Raw genomic sequence first — 24,432 nt, 5'->3', positions numbered from 1 at the left:
AACGGTCCGACTCAGACGAAATGCAGATTTTCCCCTCCATTCATTTGAACGAGGGTACTGTTGTTCAGGCTGCGGCGTTGCAAGTCGCAGTACAACAAAAGCAGATTCCACTTCTGTCAAGCTGCAGTGCCCGATCCGACAATCAGACTGGACAAACTGGCTCAACAGTCGGCCTGAAATGTCACTATAACGGATGGTAAACTCTGATAGTCTACCTGTTATGTTTTGGTTTTCTTTATTTCACGTACCTGGCTTCTAAATCCGAGTCTGGCTCACAGTCTGTGACATAAAGACGTGTCCATTGGTTTGAGAAAGAGGTGGTTGAGAGACGTAGACAGTGAATGAGCGCGAGGAAGATACAAAGTTATTTTCTGATAGTTTCAAAGCGGTTATGTTTATAACAAATAAACACAACGGGCGAGGTCTGTGCTCTGTCAGACCACGTTGGGAATTAAAAGGTGTTTACAGTCGTGTAGGTTGACTGTTGACGCTTTAATAACTACATTCATGCGTGATACAACCATCCTCACCTGAGCAAATCTTTAAAAGTAGAACATGAGCAGCCAATAAATGATTGTTGTAAATCAAATGAGGTGACAGACAGAGGCCTTGTCACATATCCAAGTTAGCTGACACCTTTTTAATTAAAACAGAGTACTGTCTAGTTTTTCAAAACCAAATAACACAATGTTTTATATCTTTAAAACTGCTTACAGCTCCTTCTACTCTTGAGCTTCCACTTACAGGAGGAAATATTTGCCTGCCCGGTCCTCACATCCCTTTAGTTGAGCTCGAGCCTTCACCGAGACGATCTTCTTCTGCTCTGTGTGACACGGAGGGTGGGGCGGCTGAGAGTTTTTTTGACGCTGCTTTGTCACCCTCTGTGGAAGGATTGGCCTCATTTATGTTTGATGGGAGCATCTCCGGGGGCTCCCTCTCTGTGACAATCCTCTTTGCTCCCCTTTGTGTGCATTTATCCGGAAAAAACTCTCTAATGATTTAATTTGATGAGTTTACAAGAGCCGAGAGAGGAAATCGAATAAATAAACAGAAAGAGGAGCAGTGAGGGGGGGGTCTTAATGTAGGGCAGGCAGAGAGGAGGGAAACAATGAGCGAAGAAGCTTAACGTTTTGATCCGATGATGAAGAAATTAGATTCAGTGGAACTAAAATACTTAATTTTAAGTTCAGGCATGGCTTCAGCACAGCCTACAGATTTCAGGGTAACGTTAAACTCCTTCCAGAGATGTATCATCAGTAGCTCAATGACCATTACATCTTCTTTCCTGATGCAAAGGCTTTATATAATGACATTAATAAAAATTTATACCCGCCAGTGCAGAGAAATGTGTGTCGTTATAGGAAATGGGGTCCTGATGACAAAAGTCTTCACCGAGGAAAGGAAGTGGGCGAGCTTGCACCTACAGGGCAGCGTCGTAAATCTGTTGTTTTATTGGTCGCCCTGGACGGGCTTTCTCATGCTCACAAACCTACAAATATAATTATGTGCTCTCTCTTTGTGCATTAAAATGGATGAGAGACACATACGTCAGCACACACAGTGTAAGGGACACACACACATACGCCCATGGCACAGAGATTTAAGAAATGATGGGAAAACTCGAAACATTAAAAGCTCGTTTCAGACGCCAGCTAGGATCACATCATTTCTGTTCCATGGTTACGCCGTACAGAACGCTGTTTTTTTTTTTTTTTTTTTTTAGGGAGGGGACGACTTTTAGCTCGACCGAATAATGCAGCGAGCTGCCAGCGTTAATACGGGGTGAGAGGTCGGACTACACTTACTCCTTAAAGTGTGCTGGCGGTGGAGGGGATATTATTTTTAACATAAAACCACTTCAGCATCAAACTCAGACAGTTTCACACTTTAAGCAACATTAACGTGAAACTTTTCTACCATAAAATAACAAATAAAAATCTTTTTTTGGATCATATTCTATGGAGAAAATGTTTTCTGGTTTTTCCCTCTTATGTCCTCCGGCTGCTCCGCCTCAACTCTCTGTGATTTACAGAGTTTCCTGATGGACAGTGAAGTAAACTGTAGCCAGCTGTAGCTGCTGTTAGCGTTCGTGTTTGTACCACAGGAGGTTTGGAAGTTTTCAGGTGAATGCTGAGCTAGTGTCGTGCTAGAACCGGAGCTGAGGAAGCGGGGCGATGCAACCGCCTCTATGGAGGAGGCGAAAAGACCGAAGAGGACGTTGACGGAGGAAGCTCAGAAGAGAAATCGAAAGAGTGAGCGAGCAAGAAGCCGCCGGACAAGAGTAAATCTGGGACTGACGTTTAGTGGTTGGTGAAATAAAAGGCTGAAAGACAAAGAGGCGACTCATCATAGTAAAAGAAGCTAAAAGCAGAGAGATGTCGGGCTTTTTCGGCTTTGAAGAGCAACTGAAGTGATTCACGGACACGGATCAGAATAGTTTCAATAAATCGATCATTGCAGCTTGAATCAAGCAAAGTTTTCAATTTTCATTCCTTCGCACCCAAAATCTATGAGAAAAACCCAACGTACGAAAGTCTTTAACAGAATATATCTGAGACGTACAGTCGAGGAAATCAAGTGTTTCATCGGACGGCGTGGACGACTGCATCATCGCACTCCTCGACCGGTTTTTAACTTTCTCCTCCTGTCACAAAAACAGACACTCGCTCCGGAAAAGCATCGCTTATGCACCCCCCCGCCGATCAAAAAAAAAAAAAAAAAAATCCTCTGTCGTCATAGCGACGGCGAGTATCGAAGCAGAGCCGAGGAGAAGGGTTTCTCTGTGTCGCTTGTGTTTCTCATTCCGGTCGCACTGCCTCACACAGCCAGGGACTGCAGCGCGGGGCTGATTCACAGCGAGAGGCGGCTATTAGACATTTAAAAAAAAAAAAAAAAGACAATAAACAAAGAAAGCGGCATTAGAGGCCTTTTTCAGACACTTGCAGCCATCACTTAGACTGGTACTGACTTTTGAGAGGGACGACAAGTCAGCTGGTTTTTGTACAAGCCCGTCCACACAGCTCGGTATCAGTCAGACGTTTTTTGAATTAATCACAACTTCAGCTTCATCTTTCCGTGACTGGGTTGAGCATGAACAGGGGGTCAGATCCCTCCATCTGATAAATGACTAAAACCTTTTAGTATTGTTAGTTTAAACAAACCACAGAAGGAATTTAAGGATGTGATGGCAGGCTCACCCACACAAGAGGTTAAAACACTTGTTGAAAAAAAATGCAGCATCATCTAACGACCACCTACAGCCTCACACGCCACCGCTGCAAGAAATTTGTCTGTGACTAAGGCCCGGGTGTCGCGTGGTTGTTCTCGGTGGCTGCAGCTTATTAGTCGCATAATGGCTTTCCACATTACAGCCCGAACAGGGCTGCTTCCTCCCCCTCTCTCTCTCTCTCCTGAGGATAACGGAGGGGAAAAGCTAAAGCAAACACCACATCATCAGCTCGGATTTGCCCAGCTCCTTCCTCTGCCTGTCCGTCTCTTAATAAAAATCAATATCTCTTGAGTGGCAAACAGCAGCTCGGTGCAGGCAGAGGCTGACTGAGACCTTGAGGGGTGAAGTTAAAGTCCCACCTGTGGGGAGAGGATGGGCCCGGTTTCTCACAGGCTGGCGCACAAAGAGCCCCACTGTGCAGGCGAATCAATGAAGTCCGCCAGACGCAAGCCAAACACCTGGGGAGGGGAGAGGGTCATGTGACGCTTGAGGGGGGGAGGGAAGGGAAGGCGTCGCCATGGTTGCAATCGAGACAAGATGGAGCAGGGAGGCAGACACTGGGACCGGGCGAGTAATCTATTTTGCTTAGAAAGGTTCCTCGCTGAGTGAAATGACCCGGATGTATTTACGTGAGAGCTCTAACTGTTAGGAAAGGAAGCACCGCAGCTTCCTTTCCTTATGTCCTTTAGCAGAGGATACACCGGCCCATCCTTTAGGACGTTTCCTAACTTTGACGGACGTCCATTGTTCCTGCAGATCATCATGGAAGTTACCGGTGATTATTAATCATCCATCTTTGACCTAACACAGTGAGAGCACACAGGAAGAAGCGCTTTGTAGTCCATCTTCTGAATTTGATACTTTTACCACAGATCACGTCGATAATGACGTAGCCTTGTGTAAAATAGGTCGCCACAATCATCTTCCCTCCAATCCATTCTCTGTCACATCTTTCCTTGACGAGGTCAAGGAAAAGTGTGTACAGCAGGAAAGGACTCAGGATGACCGTACCCGTAGACTTTAACAGCGTTCACACACACTAATGCAGCGGAGCATGGGAAAAGAAAAAGAGCACCGTGGGGAAAAGAGGGTTCACACTGCCTGAAGTCTGTTGCTCTGCGGTCAACCATTACACTGGAGCCTATGAGGTGGAGGAAGTGGGGGTGTGGGAGCAGAGACAACCGCCTGGTAATATTCCACCATTACCCATCCCTGTCCCAAGACTGTCTGGAAACATTAAGAGAGCGAGGCATTTCAAAACATCGGCTGATCTTCTCCTCGCGTGGACTCGTAACAGTCTGTGAACCTAAACACATCTCTTCAGGCCCGCTGCCTCGAGCTGACCCCTTAGTCTGACCCTCACTTCCTGTCCACCTGGTTCCTCCAGCGATGTGTAATGACCCGACCCAACCCGCCAGACAGTCTGACACATCTTCAGGGAACAGTACCTCGGTCCTCCACCCACCTCCAGCCCCCTCCCTCCAACCTTTCCTCCGCCTGTCTGCCTGTTTGTCTGTCTGCCCTGTTTTGACTCCAGGCTCACGACCGTGCGCTCTCATGCGCAGCATTGTTCTTCTATAAACAAAAGGCTTCCTTTTCCCCTGTCCACTCCTCCCTCAAACCTAAAAAGGGAGGGAGAGTGAAAACAGAGATGAAGACGGCCGAGTCGTGACTGACAAGTGCTGATGGTCGTGCTCGTGAACCTGTTCTTTATCCGTCTCCTGCTAATCTCTGAGTCGTCTCCTAATCAATCTCCTATGACAGCATGTTGGGTAATGTTTAGTCTTCAATATTGCGTCCGTCACTGGGTGCTGCTGCCTCCACGCATGGCAACTTCACAGACATGCCGGCGGAAAGGAAATTAGGTGCAGTTTATCGGAAAATACGTCCAAGTTCACTTTAAACGGAGCCAACTTAGCGACTTGCCATACCTCTTTATGACCAAAAAGTTAATTAATTAGTTGGTTTCTTTTAACGGGGACAGTGTACGTTAGTAAATATTGCGCTGTAAATGCACTAGAGGTAACCAAGAGTTTTTTTATCTGTAGTCCCTGGATAGACGTTACCCGAAACACCCTAAAAGCTATTCAGATCATTTATAAGAAGAAAGAAAAAATAAGAAAGAAAAGGACGACGAAGACGACCAATGATATGAGGAAATGATGACGTTTTTGTGAATGTAATTGAATTAAAAAGGTGACACAAAAGGTCTGTATATGATAAAATGGTGGAATGCTCCCTCCAGGTTGGGAGCGGGTTGCTGCCAAGTGAAGGAGTTCAATTATCTGTGCATTGGTGAGGTGCATCTGCAGTATTGCGGACGCTGTACTGGACCGCTGTGAGGAAGACGGAGCTGAGTCGGAAGACAAAGCTCTCGATTTTCCAGTCCATATACGTTCCAACCCTCAGCCTATGGTCATGAGCTTTGAGTAGTGACCAAAAAAATGAGATTGCGGATACAAGTGGCCGAAATTAGCCTCCGCTGCCGGGTGGCCCGGGCTTAGCCTTAAAAATAGGGTGAGGAGCTCAGACATCAGGAGGAAGCTCGGTAGAACCGCTGCCGCACTCCGTGTCGAAAGGAGCCAGCTGAGGTGGTTTGGGCATCTGACTAGGATGTCCCCTGGGCGGCTTCCTTTGGAGGTGTTCTGGGGAAGTCCAACTGGGAGGAGATCCCAGGGCAGACCCAGAACCTACTGGAGGGACTACATAGCCCATATAGCCTGGGAACACCTCAGGATCCTTCAGGAGGAGCTGGAATACATTGCTGGGGAGAGGAACCTGCCCCGACTCTGGATAAGTGGAAGAAAACCGATGGATGGTGACAAAACTCTTCCCCGATGGTCCTTACATCCTACAGTTGGATGTTTAAGACCTGAATTTAGTCCTAGATTCTTCCTAGTTCTCGGTTTAGTTCTTCAAAAGGTTCCCCTGGGAAACACTTTAGAAGTTTCATCGTGTGCCATCGTGAGGATCCAACACTCGCACCAACGGAGCAAAAAATGATCCAATTACACAGAAGTTCCCACTGATGTAATGTAAGCTGGTGGAGATGCAGCTAAACCCTGCAAAGCAGATACCAGACAATCAAACCTCTAAAAAAAGGTCCCGCTTTATGGAGTAAGTCCAGTGGATTTGCCACAGCGGCAACCACACCATCCACTGACTTCAAGCACATTCAGCGCTGCCCTATTCATGACAAAAGTGGGTTACTTTTTAAAGACCTGGCTACACCACTTAACTTTAGCCCTTAACTGCAGTCAGGCAGAGTTAGAGTGAGGAAACAGGGTAGAATTTCAGGAACGCGGTCCAACTCTTCACAGGGTGCAGGGCTAACTGTGGAAATGTGGTTAAGGCGAAGTGACTTGCAGGCACTGGGAAGTATCCCAGCTTTGGCAGGTTTTTATATCTTCGAAAATCCACTTATGTTATATGCAAATCTGATAAGGCTCATCCTGGTCACAGAATACAGATATTAGAGTCATTGGTGGCACCGTGATCATGGAACGACGAACTGCCAGGAAAATCTTCTAATACCTCTAAACAGACCTGCAATTTCCAAGATTTAGAAAATTAGAAAGGAAAAAGAGAAACAAAATCTCCTCTCATGCATCATTTTATACCGAGAGGAAAACAGAAAGGAAACACTTTGACAAAAAAAGAGAGAGAGAGAGAGAGAGAGGGGAAAAAAGATCCTCTCTTTTCAAGTTTAAAGAAATCATAGATGCAAAAAGACACGCTCCATCGACTTCTCACATGTCCCGAGCGAGGAAGGGAAAGAACAATCTTGTCAACAATCGGGGAGTGGAGAGGAAACCAGCGGTTGAAATGTCTTAAGAAACTCATAGTCCCTGTGACGTGCATTAAATACCGCAAAGCAAACACAGAAAAACTGAGATTCCCAGGACTCCTGTTTCACACTGGAGTAAAAAAAAAAAAGGACATCTGGGGACATCTGTTGCACCAAATCACTGACCAGAAGCATAAAACAACAGTGGAATCAGAGGAAAGAAAAGACAGGAGACATAATACATCCCCCTCATAGCTTCTCTTCATAAAAGAATAAAAGGCCGTGACGAAGAGAAGCCATAAATCATCACGCATCGCGCTCAACACCTGCTCGAGAAGGTGATGAGAGATCTCGTGAAACGCGCCGAGACGCTGAGGAGGAAGCACAGGTCGTTTCGACGCGCTTCAGTTGGGGGAACGAAAGCGGCGTCAAAGCCTAGTAATTATTGAGACATTGTTGTTACCAAAACAAGGATTCATTCGTGTTTTGGATTCATTGTTGGTGCCAATGGGTAACTGGGTCATGAATGAAAATATTTTTAGAGCTGCGACAATTAGACGATGAAGCGAAAACTATTTTAACAAGCAAAGATCTCTTGTGACGGCTTCTTCAATTTGAATATTTGCCTCCTGTGATTGTAAACTGAGTATATTTTGGTTTTTGACTGTTGGTTGGACAAAATAAGACACCTGAAGACGTCACATTGGGAAAATATACAACATGGTGCTGCGTCGGTGGCAGCCAGTTACAGTAGCTCTGAAAACTTCTGTGTTTTTAGTACTTTTACACCAATCTCCATCTAATTTGTGTGTTACTTCTTGATACATCAACTGACGTCTCTTGTTCACACTCATAAACTCTGTGGAAAGACCAAAGATCCCGGCTGAAGTGGGGAGAAGAAGACGGGGCTGGATCTAAGACGGTACAAACCATGAGTACCGTCTGTTATGATGGGTAAGATCTCTCTCCAATAAGATGAAGGAACTAATGACACTAAACAGGCTACAGCAGAGGGAGTATGGAGGGTGTAGCATCATAGAGAAATGCCTGAATGAACTCGCTGTTAGTTGTGGACAACTGGCTGCCACCGACGCACCACCATGTTGTATATTGAGTCTTCAGGTTTCTTATTTTGTCCAACTAACAGTCGAAAACCAAAATATACTCAGTTTACAGTCATAGAAGGCAAATATTCAAATTGAAGAAGCCGTCACTGTTAATTCTGGACAGCTTTCAACAGACAGATAGGAAAGCAACGAAGAAGACTGAACAACCTGCGATGGAGGACTCGGACGCTCTACCAGTTGAGACACAAGGGGTGCTGTAACAAGTGAATTTGCCAGATGTGGGATCAATAAAGCCTAATCTTATCTTATACAGACTACCAGGCGTGATAAAACATGACAGAATGTGAGCTCATGCTCTCTCCACCACAGTAAACAAGCTGTGGGAAATTCTCCCGTTTGCTTCCTGAGCAAACACGTCTCCGAACAAACAAAAGGCAGACGGCGCGGACACAAAGATGCAACAAATCCTTCGACTAATGCGAGCGAAGACCTTATCTTCCTTTTGTGAAGAAAAAAAAACAAAAACCTGTTTGACTACATGGGGGGAAGCTCACCACACACACACATCCACACGTGAGAGGAAAGAGACTGGCAGCATTCTCAGTGTGAGAACATTTCATCCATCTCACGTCACCTTTTCCCTCCGTGATACAGTCCACTGTAATTGCATAATAGAGGAGTCCACCCCGACTATTTTCTACTGCGAATAGTGGGAAACCATGCCACAATGGCAATTTTTAGTGGCATTCCTGTTACCCCTGCACAGTACATCACTCTGTCTTTCCACTCTGTGTGATACAGCGTGCCTAACAGAGAGTCATCCAGGCGGGTAAAGTCTTCCACAGCACCTTTCGCCGCCGCCGCTAAGCGAGAAGTCAAAACAGTGAGCAAATCACAGCGCGGCTTCTGCAAGCTTGCACTACTGTTGGCGTGGACTCCCGAGTTGAATTCAGTGGCTGCACGGCTCTCCTAGATTCTTGGCTCCTCTGCCTCCCCTCTGATGTAATGGAGGAGAGGCCTGCTGCAGTGGAGAGAGAGAGAGAGAGAGAGAGAGAGGGTGGATAGCACCAACCTGTTTAACAGAAGTTGAGGACCACCACACCGCTGTGTAAAATGCCAGAAATGCTGCCTTTTGCTTCGAAGCATTGGCCCCCTTTCCCCTCCGCCGCCTTCCAAACCCTCGGGGGGGTTTTAGTTTCTAAGAATGATTTCACAACTTCATCTGGGAGCAGTGTTACATCATTACCACCCGGCCATATTTTTCCCTTTTGTACCGTGTTCTCTGCCAATGAACAAGTTGGACTGAAAAAGACCCTCGGCCGCTTTAAACATCAAATCAAGACAGTAATCATGTTGTAATCATAGATGAAAGCGTCCGCGAGAAAAAGAGCACTTTGAGTTTCTCGATTCGGAAAACAGTGGAAAAGTTTTTCAGTTTACAACGATATGAGAGAAAAAGCAGCAAAGCGTCTGTTTGAATGGAAAATGTGCAGACATGTAGTGACTGCTAACTCAGGTAAAGACAAGATGAGCGTGTCCACTCATCTGTCCATTTTCACTGGTCACCAATGCCAACTGACTTCAAGCGAGAGTCACGGTACACCCTGGACAACTCGCCAATTCATCGCAGGGCACGTAGAGCCAAACATGCTCTGCACATTCACACCTACAGGCAATGCAGAGTCACCAATTAACTTAACAGGTGCATGTCTTTGGAGCGTGGGAGTATCCAGAGAGTACCCAACATGCAAAGTCCACAGCCGAGGTTCAAACCAGGAACCTTCTTAGCACCGTGCTGCCCTTTTACAGAGCGTACCACCTCAGAAAATCTAAAAATTCCTAATAAGAAGATCAATTATTGTTTGATTTGCTCATCCTCAGTCAGCTTGACGTCTCCCTGAGATGCAGCGGTGGTCTCTGGATAAAAAAAAACCCATCAAACGTCCATGTGCCGCCGTGCACAGGTGCATACCATAAACAGCCTTTTACTATGCGCGGGGAGTCGCGTTTAAATGAGATGACGCGTGTCTGCAGGACTCGTGCCATCATGTCTGACCCACATTTAGCCACGCTTTGATGAAATCATGTTTTTAAAAGCCTTCAGCTGAACTTCCAGAGCGACTCAAACAAAAAACACGGAGAGAGCACTTCATGTGACCGTCACAAGCGCGAGCCGAGCTTCTTAATTTAACCTAAACCTAAACAGTCATTTCATTCAGTAACATCCGGCTTAAACATCAAATTCATCATCACCAGAGCCTTTTTAGCCTTGAGCTCCGGACACTAAATTAGTACATCAGGTGCTTTGCCTGTAATAACAAGGTTTGCAAGAGTAAATATTAGGCTACATCTCTAAAACATTCCCATCATGACTGACTAACAGTTTCATCGGCCCGAGAGCTGAATCATCAGGCATTTGGCACTCCCTGTCTTGAGGGTTTCATGATGAATTTCCTGCGAACTCATGCCACGCAGCTACACATCTAAAGATTCATCATGGATACAAACAATAGATAAGGACTTCCTGTGCGCCTCTGCACATATTTTGGATTCTTCTATAACGTGAGCGTCGGAAAACGGTGTTGAAATATATCACATTTGCTCCTGCGTGCATGTGCAGTGAGGCCTAACGCAGGAATCCTGCGGTGTATTTGTTCAACTCTGGCAGAGGTGCCATTTGAAATGTGATCCGGCGTGAATATAAACATCTCTCTTCTGGTCCTGTCTCCTCGGAGGACTGAAGGAGCTCAAACGTCAGGCTCAAGCACGGACAGACGCCTCCAGTCAGCTGTTGGCGTCTTGGAGACTTGAGAGAGACCCCCACCACCACCATCCACCACCCCCATCTGCTTGAGGTTAGTCAGAGTTAATCGTATCAACCCGTGTCGATCCAGGTTTAAAGCAGCGCCGGCACGTTGAAGAATTATTCTCAGGTTACCCTCCCTCCATCAGACAGCTGGGCAGGACCGCTCTGACCACCCTGCCTCCACCCTGAGCTTCTAAAAGGAAAATGAAACGACCGCTGCATGTGTGGATATTTATCAGGGCTAATGAGACTTAGCGCAGACTTGCTGAGTGATTTCACCTTGGCGCACCGCTCAGAGATGATAATAATCGCAGACATCCCTACAAACAAATGGAGGAGGAAACAAGCGTAATACCACCAGCTTCAATCACAGATCAAAAGTGGAATGTGACAGGAGAGGCCTTGCACAAGCACCAGACTTTAAACCTTCCACGGCAGAGTATAACCGGTATAATAATATAAGAAACTGGCTCTGTTGCACCAGCACACCATGAACTAGGAATGTGTGTGATGGAGGTCCACCACACCTTTCTGTCTTACGACACAAAAACCACAGATGTAAGAGTTGCGTTTACTTCCTATGTTTTTTATATTGCTGTTAAGACTTTCCTTTTACATCCTTCCTGCATTAGGTTTTACCAAAGGCACCGATGTGTCCACCTTTTTTTTTTTTTTTTACAATAAACACATTTCCAATCGTAAAGCTTCCCTTCGCCACGCATCGTCAGAGCTGTGACGAAGTCCGTTCCTCCGTCGTCGTTTTGTCAACTGTGACAGAAGCTGCTAAGAGTCTGACAAACACGACAAGGCGTGAAACAACAACGATACCTGACACGATCAGGGCGCATTCAGACAGGAAAAAGCAGGTTTTTCCGTTTATTTGAGTGGGTGGTGGTGTGTTTTGGGTGCAACAGTGCGGACGACATGTGGCCGAGAAGAAGAACACACGCTGCAGCCGCCAATCAGACGATCAGATCGGTTTAAACCTCCGGTCAGCCTGGAATCTAAACTCCAACACTCTACCTGTTGGTTTACTTCATGAAGCAGCTTCTGAATTTGAGTCTGATTCACGATTTACGCTACAAAACAGTGACGCAGAGAAGTTTAATTTGATCCGTGACGGAGAGAAAGGGCGAGCAGTGGTTGAGCGACAAAGACAGTGAGTGAGAGCGAGTGAGCAAGCGCCGGCCTCGATAAAGTCGGTCAGATCAGAGAAATAACACCCAACTCAACTCCACCATGATACCGCCTGAGATTCAGGTGTGTCATGCTGGTAACAGCCAACGCAGCTTTGAACTGCTCGCCCTCAAGCAGAGATGAAGAGCAGGATAAAAAGGTCCGGTGAGCTCACTTCTTTTTAACTCCAGTTAAGCTATACTGAACAATGTCTTGACGCTGACGTGTAAACTGAGGTCACCTCGAGTCAAACAGGCTTCGAGACAGACGTTGGATGTCCACGCAAAAAAAAAAAATCCCCTCTGGTGAAGTTTCTAACTTCAAAGGCAGCTCTGGTTTGGAGAAATAGGCAAGAAATAGAGGAGCGAGGGCGGTGGGTGGGACTGCATGAAGAAGAGCCAGGCAGGAAAAGATAGCAGAAGAGCCTGCGGACGAGAATCAGTCCCTCACACTCACTGCTAATCCGGTTCTGACCCATTAACCAGCACAGCCAGGTTAATAGAGCGAGTCTTTGATGAAGGTCTTCCCCCCCCCCCAAAAAAAAAACCCACCCAGGATTAACACTCCTCTGCACACAACCAGTGCAAGCTTGCAAAGCGGCGTGGTGCACACGATCCTGAAGTGAGATGTAAAGTCCTATGACTCATCCTGGCTGAATACACCGTACCAATTTAAATTCTTTATGAGCTGTAATTACGCAAGGCTTCCAGCATACCAAATGCATAAACCACAAGAATGAGGACATTGCTCAGGTGCAGAGACGAGGGCGGGCACACGATGATATACCATGAGTGTATAAAAGAAGTCAGAGGACGAGTCGTGTCAGTCAGTATCGGATATACTGGTTGTGCCATGTGCTCAGGCATAGCTCATGAAGTTGCAATGACTGTTATATGTATCATGTAATAACATAAATAATAAACTATATGCAGCAAAAAGCACCAAACTGTACAGCAGAGCTTCCTTCACATTCAAAGAACAAGTGCTAAACGCTTCAACTGTCGTTATTTAACGCTGCTAAATATATAAAAGTGGATATTTTTACTATAACTGAACTGTCAGAGTTTGGCCATGTGTGTATTCATACTACAACCTTGGAAGTGGCAGATGTTTCCGCCTTAAATCTTTACTTTTAGCTCACTGTTTAGACTTCTCTGCTCGCTAAATAACTCAACACACAGTGCTTAAAAAGGTGAATATTTAGATCAACTCCACTGAGAATATAAAGAACGGACAGCGTGTCTGTGACGTCACTCGATGTACCACCTCCTGGCTGAAAATCTGCAAAGACGTGGATCATCGGTGGACCTGAGGCGGGCTGAATGAAGCCTGGATGCCCAAACATGCCATCCGTAACAGGTGCTGGACCTTACACTTCGTAATGAACGTGTAAAAAATGTACGGATATGGGGCGGTCGTTAGTGTAGTGGGTTAAGCGGCCGCCCCGTGTGTGGAGGCTATAGTCCTCGCCACAGCTGGCCTCGGTTCAAATCCCGCATCGGACGGCCATTTACTGCGTGTCACTTCCCCTCTCTCTGCCCCCTGCTTCCTTTAAATAAAAAATTATCTTAAAAATGTACGGAGAGTTTTATGTGTATTTTTTTTATCTGGATGGGTCGATGATGATGTCTGGGCTTTCTTTTCCAGGTGCTGGTCGATCCAGACTTGTCTCTTTATCGTTTAGTGCATCCAATCTGACAACAACTGTCCGGCATTTCGGCTGAACAAACTCAGCCTGTGTTGAAAAATCTCTCACTAACTTGGCTGGCAGACAGCAGAAGAAAGTCGGCGTTCCTATAAAGATGTGACGTCACGTGAAAACTATGAATATGTAGACGTGCTAAACTCAAACTAGTCGAGCTACAGTCTTTCCATGTGCCCTCTGGCAACTGTGTACATGTAGGCCTGGCTGGGAGTATAAACAGAGGACATGGCAGGTCATTCTCTGTTCTCTCAGCCTCCAAATGAAACAGGGTGTGTGGATACAGGAAAATATTATCTGTTGTGAATGTTACAAAGCAGCTATTCTGAAGTGTTGACGCTTTACTCAGCAGGAAGAGCCAATCTCCCCAAACCACACACGCTGCCCACTAATCAAAGCCATGGCACGCTGTTATAATACAGTGACAGGACGGAGCTGCGAGCCACCCAGCGATACAGCCAAACACACAAGACGCTTAACGTCCTGCTGAGTAATAGCAATCCTTCACTTTATTATTACAGGGGAACCTCGAAAGGGGGTTTCTGGACTGTTCTGCTCCCCACCTGTCAGGGGTGACGTTTGGACAAGTGTTCGGGTCTGGGGAGCACTTCCTCTCTGAGAAGCTGCCCACTCTCTCTCTCTCTCTCTCTCTCTCTTTCTTTCTCCCCCCTTTCTGCTACATCTGGTCTCCTCCGGGCCGTTGCTGGCGGCGGTTGAGGGTAGAGCAACCGCAGAAGGCTTTGTCCTCGTTGAAGAGCAGCTGAACCAACAGGAAAGCCAACCCCGGGCCAGTCAATTAATTGATGGAACAATTTAAAATTATGGGAGGCTCTCAGCAGGGGGAAGGAAAATGTTTACAAATGATGTGCTTGTTACGTCCCCACGCCCCGACTTCATACCCCATCATATTTGTTTTCTTTCACGTCTCGTTAAAGTGGAAATGTTTGCTCAGAATGCATGTCCACGACGGGCCGGCAGAGTCAACAGTTCACCACATGCAGCTAATCACTGTGTATTTACAATGTATCCTGTCTGAACACCCAGATGAACCCAAATCACTTCCATACAGCCGCTCTGCTCGGACTGAGACCACATGAATGCGTCGAGCGGCAGCTCAGGCCACATTAAAAACGGTCTTGATCATCAGGTCCTGTGCCTCCATCTGTGCCCAGCTGTGCGGGTTTCTTCTTCTTCTTCTTCTTCTTCAATTATCCGACAGACCCCCGTCTGTAGACTACAGTCAGACCAACGCTGCATTGATAAAGAGTGGCGGGACTCGCTGCTAAAGAGGAAACCCCAAAGCCTTTCACTCAAAGCCACACAGTGGGCCAGTGTGAAACCCCGGGGCTTTTGTTGCATCCTCAAAATAAGTCTGTTTTATTCTCGAGCAGCATCTGTGTCCATTCAGCTGTCAGTCATCTTACAAGGGGGAAGGGGGGGGAAGGATGCAAGGAAGATTTGCAACTATTTAATCAAAAATAATAGCTTCTATTTGGAGGGGGGGGAAAAAAAAACGTCTGCAGCGCTTTTGAATCCTAAATGATTTGCAACAGCGGCTCGTTAAATGGAAAGAAAAGACAAACAACTACCTACAGAGGGACAGAGAGAGGACCGGCGAGCGCGGAGGAAGCTTGGTTAGTCGGGGTGGGAGTGAAATGTGCTTTGGACTCGGAGACTGAAGAGTGGGGTGGTGGTGGAGGGGGGAGAGAGAGAGAGAGAGAGAGGCTTACAGTCGGAAAAGAACAGGAGTGACTCAGAGAGGAAGAGGTGGGAATGCGAATGGAGAATTCAAGGGAATCCCACTGAGATAGCTCTCTTCGCGAGTCTCCACGCCGCGCCAAAGAATTCAGACGAGCAAACCATATGCTCAAACAAGTCACATGTAAACTCGCAGCTGAGACAAAAAAGCTGCAATAAACGTCAAGAGCCTGAATCAGACAAACGTCGGCTCGCGACTTATTCAAAGAAAGGTCGCCGACTTTAGCTTGTGAGTCAGGATCGGAGGGGACGTGTCCGTCGTCACGCCGGGAGGGAGCTCTGCGACTCGGAAAGTGGTGTGAATTACACCGCGAGCTACGTCTGCATGACAGGATTTAAGAATGATCAGACAGGGCAATGAGCCGTGCCCTAATGATGTAATTTATGACTGAGCATTACGCCGTTACTTGTGTTTTTGTGCGTGTGTGTGTCATGTAATTTAGGCAGTGATCAGCTGTAGAGTTATAATGGAAACCTGTCCCCGTGTAGTCAAGGGGCAATTCTCACCCCGAGTGTTAGTTTTAGCAGCTTGCTTGCCATATTTTTCCAGTTTAATAGCTGGCAAACATCTGCAACATCTGGTTCAAATGGACAGGGGGGTTGTCAGCGAGGAGAGACGCCTACAGCACAAACAGCTACAGGCCTGTTTGGATGTAGCGACTCATCGTTCACGACCTGCCTGGAAACTAATTTGTCGGCAGCGACGTGTCTGAAAAATCAACTCGAGCTACAGATGACAACGTGCAGCTACGATGTCGCAGCGACGCTCTCTGGACTCGTTCCTCCGCGATCTGATCAGCCTCGTACAGACAGCTGTGCATCGCTAAACAAAGAGACACGTGATGACACGATGTGTGGAAGTGTAGCCGGGCTTCATCGCTCGTATGGAGCGTCGTCTCCGGGTCTGAGCTCAGCTACGGGACGGGGCTGACCATGTGGATGACATGGCACAATATTACATAATTCAGAAAGAAACTTGCCCCCGAGGAGGGATCCACTGAGCGATATACAGGCAGGAGATGAGCCGAAATGTATGTTATTGTTCTGGAGCGTCGCTCAGCATCAAGAGGAAAGAAACAGAGAGAAAGAGAGAGAGAGAGAGAGAGGTGGTCTCGCTTTTTTCTTCTTTCCACAGTGGACTCACATTCTTAGCATTCCACCGAGGAGACCACTGCGGCCTATCTCGACCCGCAGCGACAAAACTAACGGACTCTAGACTCCGACATCAAAGTCTTGCGGCGACACCGTCTCCGAGGGGACGTCGCCGAGTGATTACACATGGACTAAACAAGGTCAGCGAGGTTGGAAATGTCATGCAGCCGCAGAAAACTAAGCTACTGTGTGAGGAAAACGCCAAGGACTCGTCTCGTTCACTACAAACCACTAAAATACTGCAAAACACAAACGTTTCCACATGATGTGCACTTGTGTTGAAGCGAAGGAAGCTAAAAGTACTTGTGCATACTACTATAGAGCAAAAAAAAATGCAGTTCCTCAAATGTCCACTTGAGGCTGGCTCCAGAAGTGAGTCAGTCTCCATAAGTCCCCATGTTCAAATGTCCAACTTCACAGCAGAAATAAACATGTTTACAGCCTGGTACAAAAAACTGTTTTGGTCTCTGTAGCTAATTTCCCCGTTCATGACAACTGTACTGAGGGTGAATTTATATACAACTCACCTGTTCACATTATATTAAGGCTTAAAGTTATGCAGGATTAAGAGCGTGGACGCTTTGATTGACAGGTAGGTGCTGTTACAGGTGATTTGTTTGAGCAACCAGGCTTCATTCGGCCCAGATGATCCACGTCTTTGCCCATTTTAAGAGGCAGTCGGAGCCACAGATTTTGAGCTTCAAACAGCTCTTCAGAAACACGAATACGCTTGTCCATTCTTTATACTGTCAGCGCTCTCATTATGTAGTGAACCCAGCGACAGTATACAGAATGGACAGGTTTCCGAAGCGCTGTTGGATGTACTGAGTCCTCCGCCTCCTGGTTAATCTAAATATCTGCAAAGACCTGAGGCGGGCCAAACGACCCCTTGTTGCTCCAATAAGCCGTCTGTAGCGGCACTTACCTGTCAGTCAAAGCTGGCACGCTGTTAATCCTGCATAACTTTAAGCCTTAATATAATCTGAACAGGTGAGTAAAGTTGTCACGATACCAAAATGAGTAACCACGATACTACACCAGACAAAGCATCACGGTTCCAAGTATCATCGCGATACTATTATTATTTTTATTTTTATGAACTGCAATGTATTTGTACAAGTTATAAATACTTATTAATTACTTATAATGTTGTTTGGTGCATGATAAACAATATTGGTGAAGTAAGAATTAGACTGAAACAAGTTTGAAACAACGAGTTTGGTTTTTTTGAGCAAAATTAGTGGTTGCCACTGACGACGCCGTGGCAGACTCGCCACTCGGGCCCGGCGCTTTTGCCACGGTGAGTGTGTCGTCTCGTGTTTGTGACTCTAAGCCGTGCGCACGTCTGGGCGAGACAGAACTTTAACTTTGAAGCGAGTTTCTATCGAAGTGGAGCTGTCTTCATGGAGTTCGTTCTTGTCGGCAGAAACACACGAATCAGCTAATAGATGGGCGGAGCCAGTGTGCGGAAACAGCCTATCATATCCCCCGGACGTCACCGGTCACAGGCAAACAGCCAATCATTGAGCAGCTGTGTAGTTCGGTCGCAGTAGTTGCCGTGTTGGTTTGTTTACAGGGAGTAGCATGCAGAGGAGAGCAGAGGCGGAAACTGGCACCGGTAATACCGTCGTGTAGAACTTTTAGTATAGTAGGAACCGTGCAACTCTACAGGTGAGTTGTATATAAATTCACCCTCAGTACCAGGCTGTAAACATGTTTATTTCTGACATTTGAACATGGGGACTTATGGAGACTGACTCACTTCTTCTGGAGCCAGCGTCAAGTGGAAGTTTGAGGAACAACTTCCACATCGACATCGAAAAACTCCCATTCGCTCATTAATAACCCCCGGACCCTGTTGCTTCCACTTACACCAATCAGAAACAGCGACGGCTTAAATATTTAATTTGGCTTCTTCTTCTTCCTGATAAAAAAAAAACAAAACAAAACAAGCCATGGAATCTGATTCAGGTCAGATGTTGGAGGAGCATCAAAAAAGAAAAAACAAGAGAGAGGAGGGCAGCTGTCGGCCACTTCTCCCAGTCAAAACACTGTGCTGTAAACGCTGTTTGTGTTGAAAAGACACAAACCAAAACAGCTGAAGGGAGAGAGAGAAGGAGGAGAAGACAACAAATTAACCCTTTGGAGGAGGTTAAAGTGTGCTCATGGTTGCAGGGACTTTAAATCTGTTTTAAAGCAACAATAACAATCAGACACACTTGCTGCTGTGACCTGTGGAGCTGCAACAAAACACTATGGCAAGCAAGGCTAGGCTAACGTCAGCTAGCCTACTTTATGGTGGAGCCTGTGGCTGTGATAGTCAGACAGAACATTGGTGTGAATATTAAACAATAAACAAAGATATTGTGCTTATTTTTTAATATATAGAAGGAGGGAAAGGGGTTCAAATAAAGCGGCGAACGAGTCACTAGCTCCGGGAGCCGTGTTATGACTGGTGGCGGACAAGGTGGTGACTACTTCCAAGAGCACTAATAATAATAATAAAAAATAATAATAATTAAACGATATATACGCCTACGGCTTTTAAAAAAAAAAATACACAAAACATTTGATACAAAATGTTGATTAAAGCGGATTAAATGTGTTTTAGCCGTTTGAAAATCAGCCGCTGAGTTTAGCCGTTTTGAAATCAGCCGTTGAAACTCCAACGGCCGATCCAGGAGATAGACGCAGCCCGCGCCGGTTCTCCGCTCGGCGGCAGTTGGGGGTTTAAAAAGCCGTTGGTAGCTACCTGTTAGTCGGAGCTTCACTGGGCCGTTCCGCCGGACTCCTTGGTTAGACATCTCCTCTTCTCCCCCCACGTCTCGGTTTTTCTCCTTCAGCGCCTCCTCCTTCACCGCACGGAGCAGGAGCAGCAGCAGGAGCAGCAGCAGCAGCAAAACAAAAAATAAAAAAAAATAAAAATTAAAAAAAAAAGTGTTGTCGCTAACTGTAGAAAAATATAAAATATAAATATAACAAGCAAGTGAACCTCCTCTCTCTTTTTTTTTTTTAGACAATAATGGAGGAGTCAAGGCATTGTGGCCCGGATGTGAAGTGAACTGCCATGCGAAAAATTAAAAAAAAAAAAAAAAAAAAAAGCGCTGCGTTTGCTCCTTGTAGCAATCAAGTCAGTTGTACATGAATAATTCATCCATTTGTTTGTGAGTCAGTTGTAAGATTTAAGGCATTTAACTGTTGTTGTTGTTTTTGGCAGCGCTTTCTTTTTTTTTTTTTTTTTTTTTTTATTTTCGCATGGCAGTTCACTTCACATCCGGGCCACAATGCCTTGACTCCTCCATTATTGTCTAAAAAAAAAAAAGAGAGAGGAGGTTCACTTGCTTTTTATATTTATATTTTATATTTTTCTACAGTTGCGACAACACTTTTTTTTTTTTTTTTTTAATTTTTGTTTTGCTGCTGCTGCTCCTGCTGCTGCTCCTGCTCCGTGCGGTGAAGGAGGAGGCGCTGAAGGAGAAACCGAGACGTTGGGGGAGAAGAGGAGATGTCTAACCAAGGAGTCCGGCGGAACGGCCCAGTGAAGCTCCGACTAACAGGTAGCTACCAACGGCTTTTTAACCCCCAACTGCCGCCGAGCGGGACCGGCGCGGGCTGCGTCTATCTCCTGGATCGGCCGTTGGAGTTTCAACGGCTGATTTTTAAACGGCTAAACTCAACGGCTTTTTAAACGGCTAAAACACATTTAATCCGCTTTAATCAACATTTTGTATCAAATGTTTTGTGTATTTTTTTTTTTTTAAAGCCGTAGGCTTATATATCGTTTTTTTATTATTTTTTTATTATTATTATTAGTGCTCTTGGAAGTAGTCCACCTTGTCCGCCACCAGTCATAACACGGCTCCCGGAGCTAGTGACTCGTTCGCCGCTTTATTTAACCCCCTTTCCCTCCTTCTATATATTAAAAAAAAATAAGCACAATATCTTTGTTTATTGTTTAATATTCACCATGTTCTGTCTAACTATCACAGCCACAGGCTCCCCCATAAAGTAGGCTAGCTGACGTTAGCCTAGCCTGCTTGCCATAGTGTTTTGTTGCAGCTCCACAGGTCACAGCAGCAGTGTGTCTGATTGTATTGTTGCTTTAACTGATTTAAAGTCCCTGCAACCATGAGCACACTTTAACCTCCTCCAAAGGGATTTGTTGTCTTCTCCTCCTTCTTCTCCTTCTTCTCTCTCTCCCTTCAGCTGTTTTGTTTTGTGTCTTTTCAACACAAACAAGCGTTTACATGAGAGCACAGCAGTGTTTTGACTGGGGAAGTGGCCGACAGCTGCCCTCCTCTCTCTTGTTTTTTCTTTTTGATTGCTCCTCCAACATCTGACCTGAATCAGATTCCATGGCTTGTTTTGTTTTTTTTTTATCAGGAAGGAAGCCAAATTAAATATTTAAGCCGTCGCTGTTTCTGATGGTGTTGTAAGTGGAGTTTTTTGATGTCGATGTGGAAGTAGTTCCTCAAACGTCCACTTGGCGCTGGGCTCCAGAAGGAAGTGAGTCAGTCCCATAAGTCCCCATGTTCAAATGGCAGAAATAAACATGTTACAGCCTGGTACTGGGTGATTTATATCAACTCACCTGTAGAGTTGCATGGTTCCTACTATACTAAAAGTTCTACACGACGGTATTACCGGTGCCAGTTTCCGCCTCTCTCCTCTGCATGCTACTCCCTGTAAACAAACCAACACGGCAACTACTGCGACCGAACTACACAGCTGCTCAATGATTGGCTGTTTGCCTGTGACCGGTGACGTCCGGGGGATATGATAGGCTGTTTCCGCACGCTGGCTCCGCCCATCTGTTAGCTGATTGGCTGTTCGTGTGTTTCTGCCGACAAGAACGAACTCCATGAAGACAGCTCCGCTTCGATAGAAACTCGCTTCAAAATTAAAGTTCTGTCTCCGCCAGATGTGCGCACGGCGTACAGTCACAAACCACGGACGAACTACTCACCGTAGCAAAAACGCCGGGCCCGAGTGGCGAGTCTGCCCGCTCGTCGTCGTCGTCACTGGCAAACAGTAATTTTGCTCAAAAAAAAACAAACTCATTGTTTCAAACTTGTTTCAGTCTAATTCTTACTTCACCAGTATTATGTTTATCATGCACCAAACAACATTAAGTAATTAATAAGTATTTATAACTTGTACACATACATTGCAGTTCATAAAAATAAAAATAATAATAAGTATCGCGAGATGATACTTGGAACCGTGATGCTTTGTCTGGTGTAGTATCGTGGTTACTCATTTTGGTTATCGTACAAACTCTACTCACCTGTTCAGATTTATTAAGGTTAAAGTTATGCAGGATTAACAGCGTGCCAGCTTTGACTGACAGGAATGCCACTACAGACGGCTTATTGAAAGAACAGTGTCATTTGGCCCGCCTCAGGTCTTTTGCATATTTAGATTAACCAGGAGGCGGAAGACTCAGTACATCCACACACACCTTCGGAAACCTGTCCATTCTGTATACTGTCGCTGGGTTCACTACATGATGAGAGCGCTGACAGTATAAAGAATGGACAAGCGTATCTGTGTTTCTGAAGAGCTGTTTGAAGCTCAAAATCTGTGGCTCCGACTGCCTCTAAAAATGGGAAGACGTGGATCATCTGGGCCGAATGAAGCCTGGTTGCTCAACAAATCACCTGTAACAGCACCTACCTGTCAATCAAAGCGTCCACGCTCTTAATCCTGCATAACTTTAAGCCTTAATATAATGTGAACAGGTGAGTTGTTTATAAGTTCACCCTCAGTACAGTTGTCATGACGGGGGAAATTAGCTACAGAGACCAAAACTGTTTTTTGTACCAGGCTGTAAACATGTTTTTCTGCTGTCTAACATGGGGACTTATGGAGACTGACTCACTTCTGGAGCCAGCCTCAAGTGGACGTTTGAGGAACTGGCATTTTTTTTTGCTCTATGTTAGTATGCACAAGTACTTTTAGCTTCCTTCGCTTCAACACAAGTGCACATCATGTGGAACGTTTGTGTTTTGCAGTATTTTAGTGGTTTGTAGTGAACGAGACGAGTCCTTGGTGTTTTCCTCACACAGTAGCTTAGTTTTTCTGCGGCTGCATGACATTTCCAACCTCGCTGACGTTTTTAGTTCATGTGTAATCACTCGGCGACGTCCCCTCGGAGACGGTGTCGCCGCAAGACTTTGATGTCGGAGTCTAGAGTCCGTTAGTTTTGTCGCTGCGGGTCGAGATAGGCCACAGTGTCTCCTCGGTGGAATGCTGAGAATGTGAGTCCACTGTGGAAAGAAGAAAAAAGCAGAGACCACCTCTCTCTCTCTCTCTCTTTCTCTCTCTGTTTCTTTCCTCTTGATGTGAACGACGCTCCCAGAACAATAACATACATTTCGGCTCATCTCCTGCCTGTATATCGCTCAGTGGATCCCTCCTCGGGGGCAAGTTTCTTCTGAATTATGTAATCTGTGCCATGTATCCACATGGTCAGCCCCGTCCCGTAGCTGAGCTCAGACCCGGAGACGACGCTTCATACGAGCGATGAAGCCCGGCTACACTTCCATACATCGTGTCATCACGCCTCTTTGTTTAGCGATGCACAGCTGTCTGTACGAGGCTGATCAGATCGCGGAGGAAACGAGTCCAGAGCGTCGCTGCGACATCGTAGCTGCACGTTGTCCTCTATAGCTCGGTCGATTTTTCAGACACGTCGTGCCGACAAATTAGTTTCCAGGCAGGTCGTGAATGATGAGTCGCTAATCCAAACAGGCCTGTAGCTGTTTGTGCTGTAGGCGTCTCTCCTCGCTGACAACCCCCCTGTCCATTTGAACCAGATGTTGCAGATGTTTGCCAGCTATTAAACTGGAAAAATATGGCAAGCAAGCTGCTAAAACTAACACTCGGGGTGAGAATTGCCCCTTGACTACACGGGGACAGGTTTCCCTTATAACTCTACAGCTGATCACTGCCTAAATTACAGACACACACACACGCACCAAAACACAAGTAACGGCGTAATGCTCAGTCATAAATTACATCATTAGGGCACGGCTCATTGCCCTGTCTGATCATTCTTAATCCTGTCATGCAGACGTAGCTCGCGGTTGTAAATTCACACCACTTTCCGGTCGCAGGCTCCCTCCCGGCGTGACGGACGACACATCCCCTCCGATCCTGACTCACAAGCTAAAGTCGGCGACCTTTCTTTGATAAGTCGCGAGCCGACGTTTGTCTGGTTCAGGCTCTGACGTTTATTGCAGCTTTTTTGTCTCCAGCTGCGAGTTTACATGTGACTTGTTTGGCCTATGGTTTGCTCGTCTGAATTCTTTGGCGCGGCGTGGAGACTCGCGAAGAGAGCTATCTCAGTGGGATTCCCTTGAATTCTCCATTGCATTCCCACCTCTTCCTCTCTGAGTCACTCTGTTCTTTTCCGACTGTAAGCCTCTTCTCTCTCTCTCTCTCTCTCTCTCCCCCCTCCACCCACCACCCACTCTTCAGTCTCAGAGTCCAAAGCACATTTCACTCCCACCCCGACTAACCGAGCTTCTCCCGCGCTCGCCGTCCTCTCTCTGTCCCTCTGTAGGTGTGTTTGTCTTTTCTTTCCATTTAACGAGCCGCTGTTGCAAATCATTTAGGATTCAAAAGCGCTGCAGACGTTTTTTTCCACAAGAAGCTATTATTTTTGATTAAATAGTTGCAAATCTTCCTTGCATCCTTCCCCTCTCCCCCCTTGTAAGATGACTGACAGCTGAATGGACACAGATGCTTGCT

At 46.1% G+C, this 24,432-nt stretch overlaps 1 protein-coding gene across 2 annotated transcripts in view; it reads right to left on the bottom strand.

Moving 5' to 3' along the window:
- The window catches only part of smurf2 (SMAD specific E3 ubiquitin protein ligase 2), a 47,664-nt gene extending 28,060 nt beyond the window's left edge, over window positions 1–19,604 (bottom strand). The window contains exon 1 of one of the 2 annotated variants that reach the window (XM_027285844.1): window positions 19,430–19,604. In XM_027285844.1, the coding sequence (XP_027141645.1) occupies window positions 19,430–19,481 (52 nt within the window). In that variant the 5' untranslated portion in view covers window positions 19,482–19,604. The remainder of the gene's footprint in view (window positions 1–19,429) is intronic. The other variant, XM_027285843.1, reaches the window with a different exon arrangement.
- Between the last annotated feature and the right edge of the window lie 4,828 nt (window positions 19,605–24,432).

This window comes from Larimichthys crocea, chromosome XII (assembly GCF_000972845.2).
Source record: "Larimichthys crocea isolate SSNF chromosome XII, L_crocea_2.0, whole genome shotgun sequence".
In the NCBI taxonomy this organism is placed as follows: Eukaryota; Metazoa; Chordata; class Actinopteri; family Sciaenidae; genus Larimichthys; species Larimichthys crocea.
Note: the sequence above shows the minus strand (reverse complement) of the source record. Positions and strands in the feature narration are given on the sequence as shown.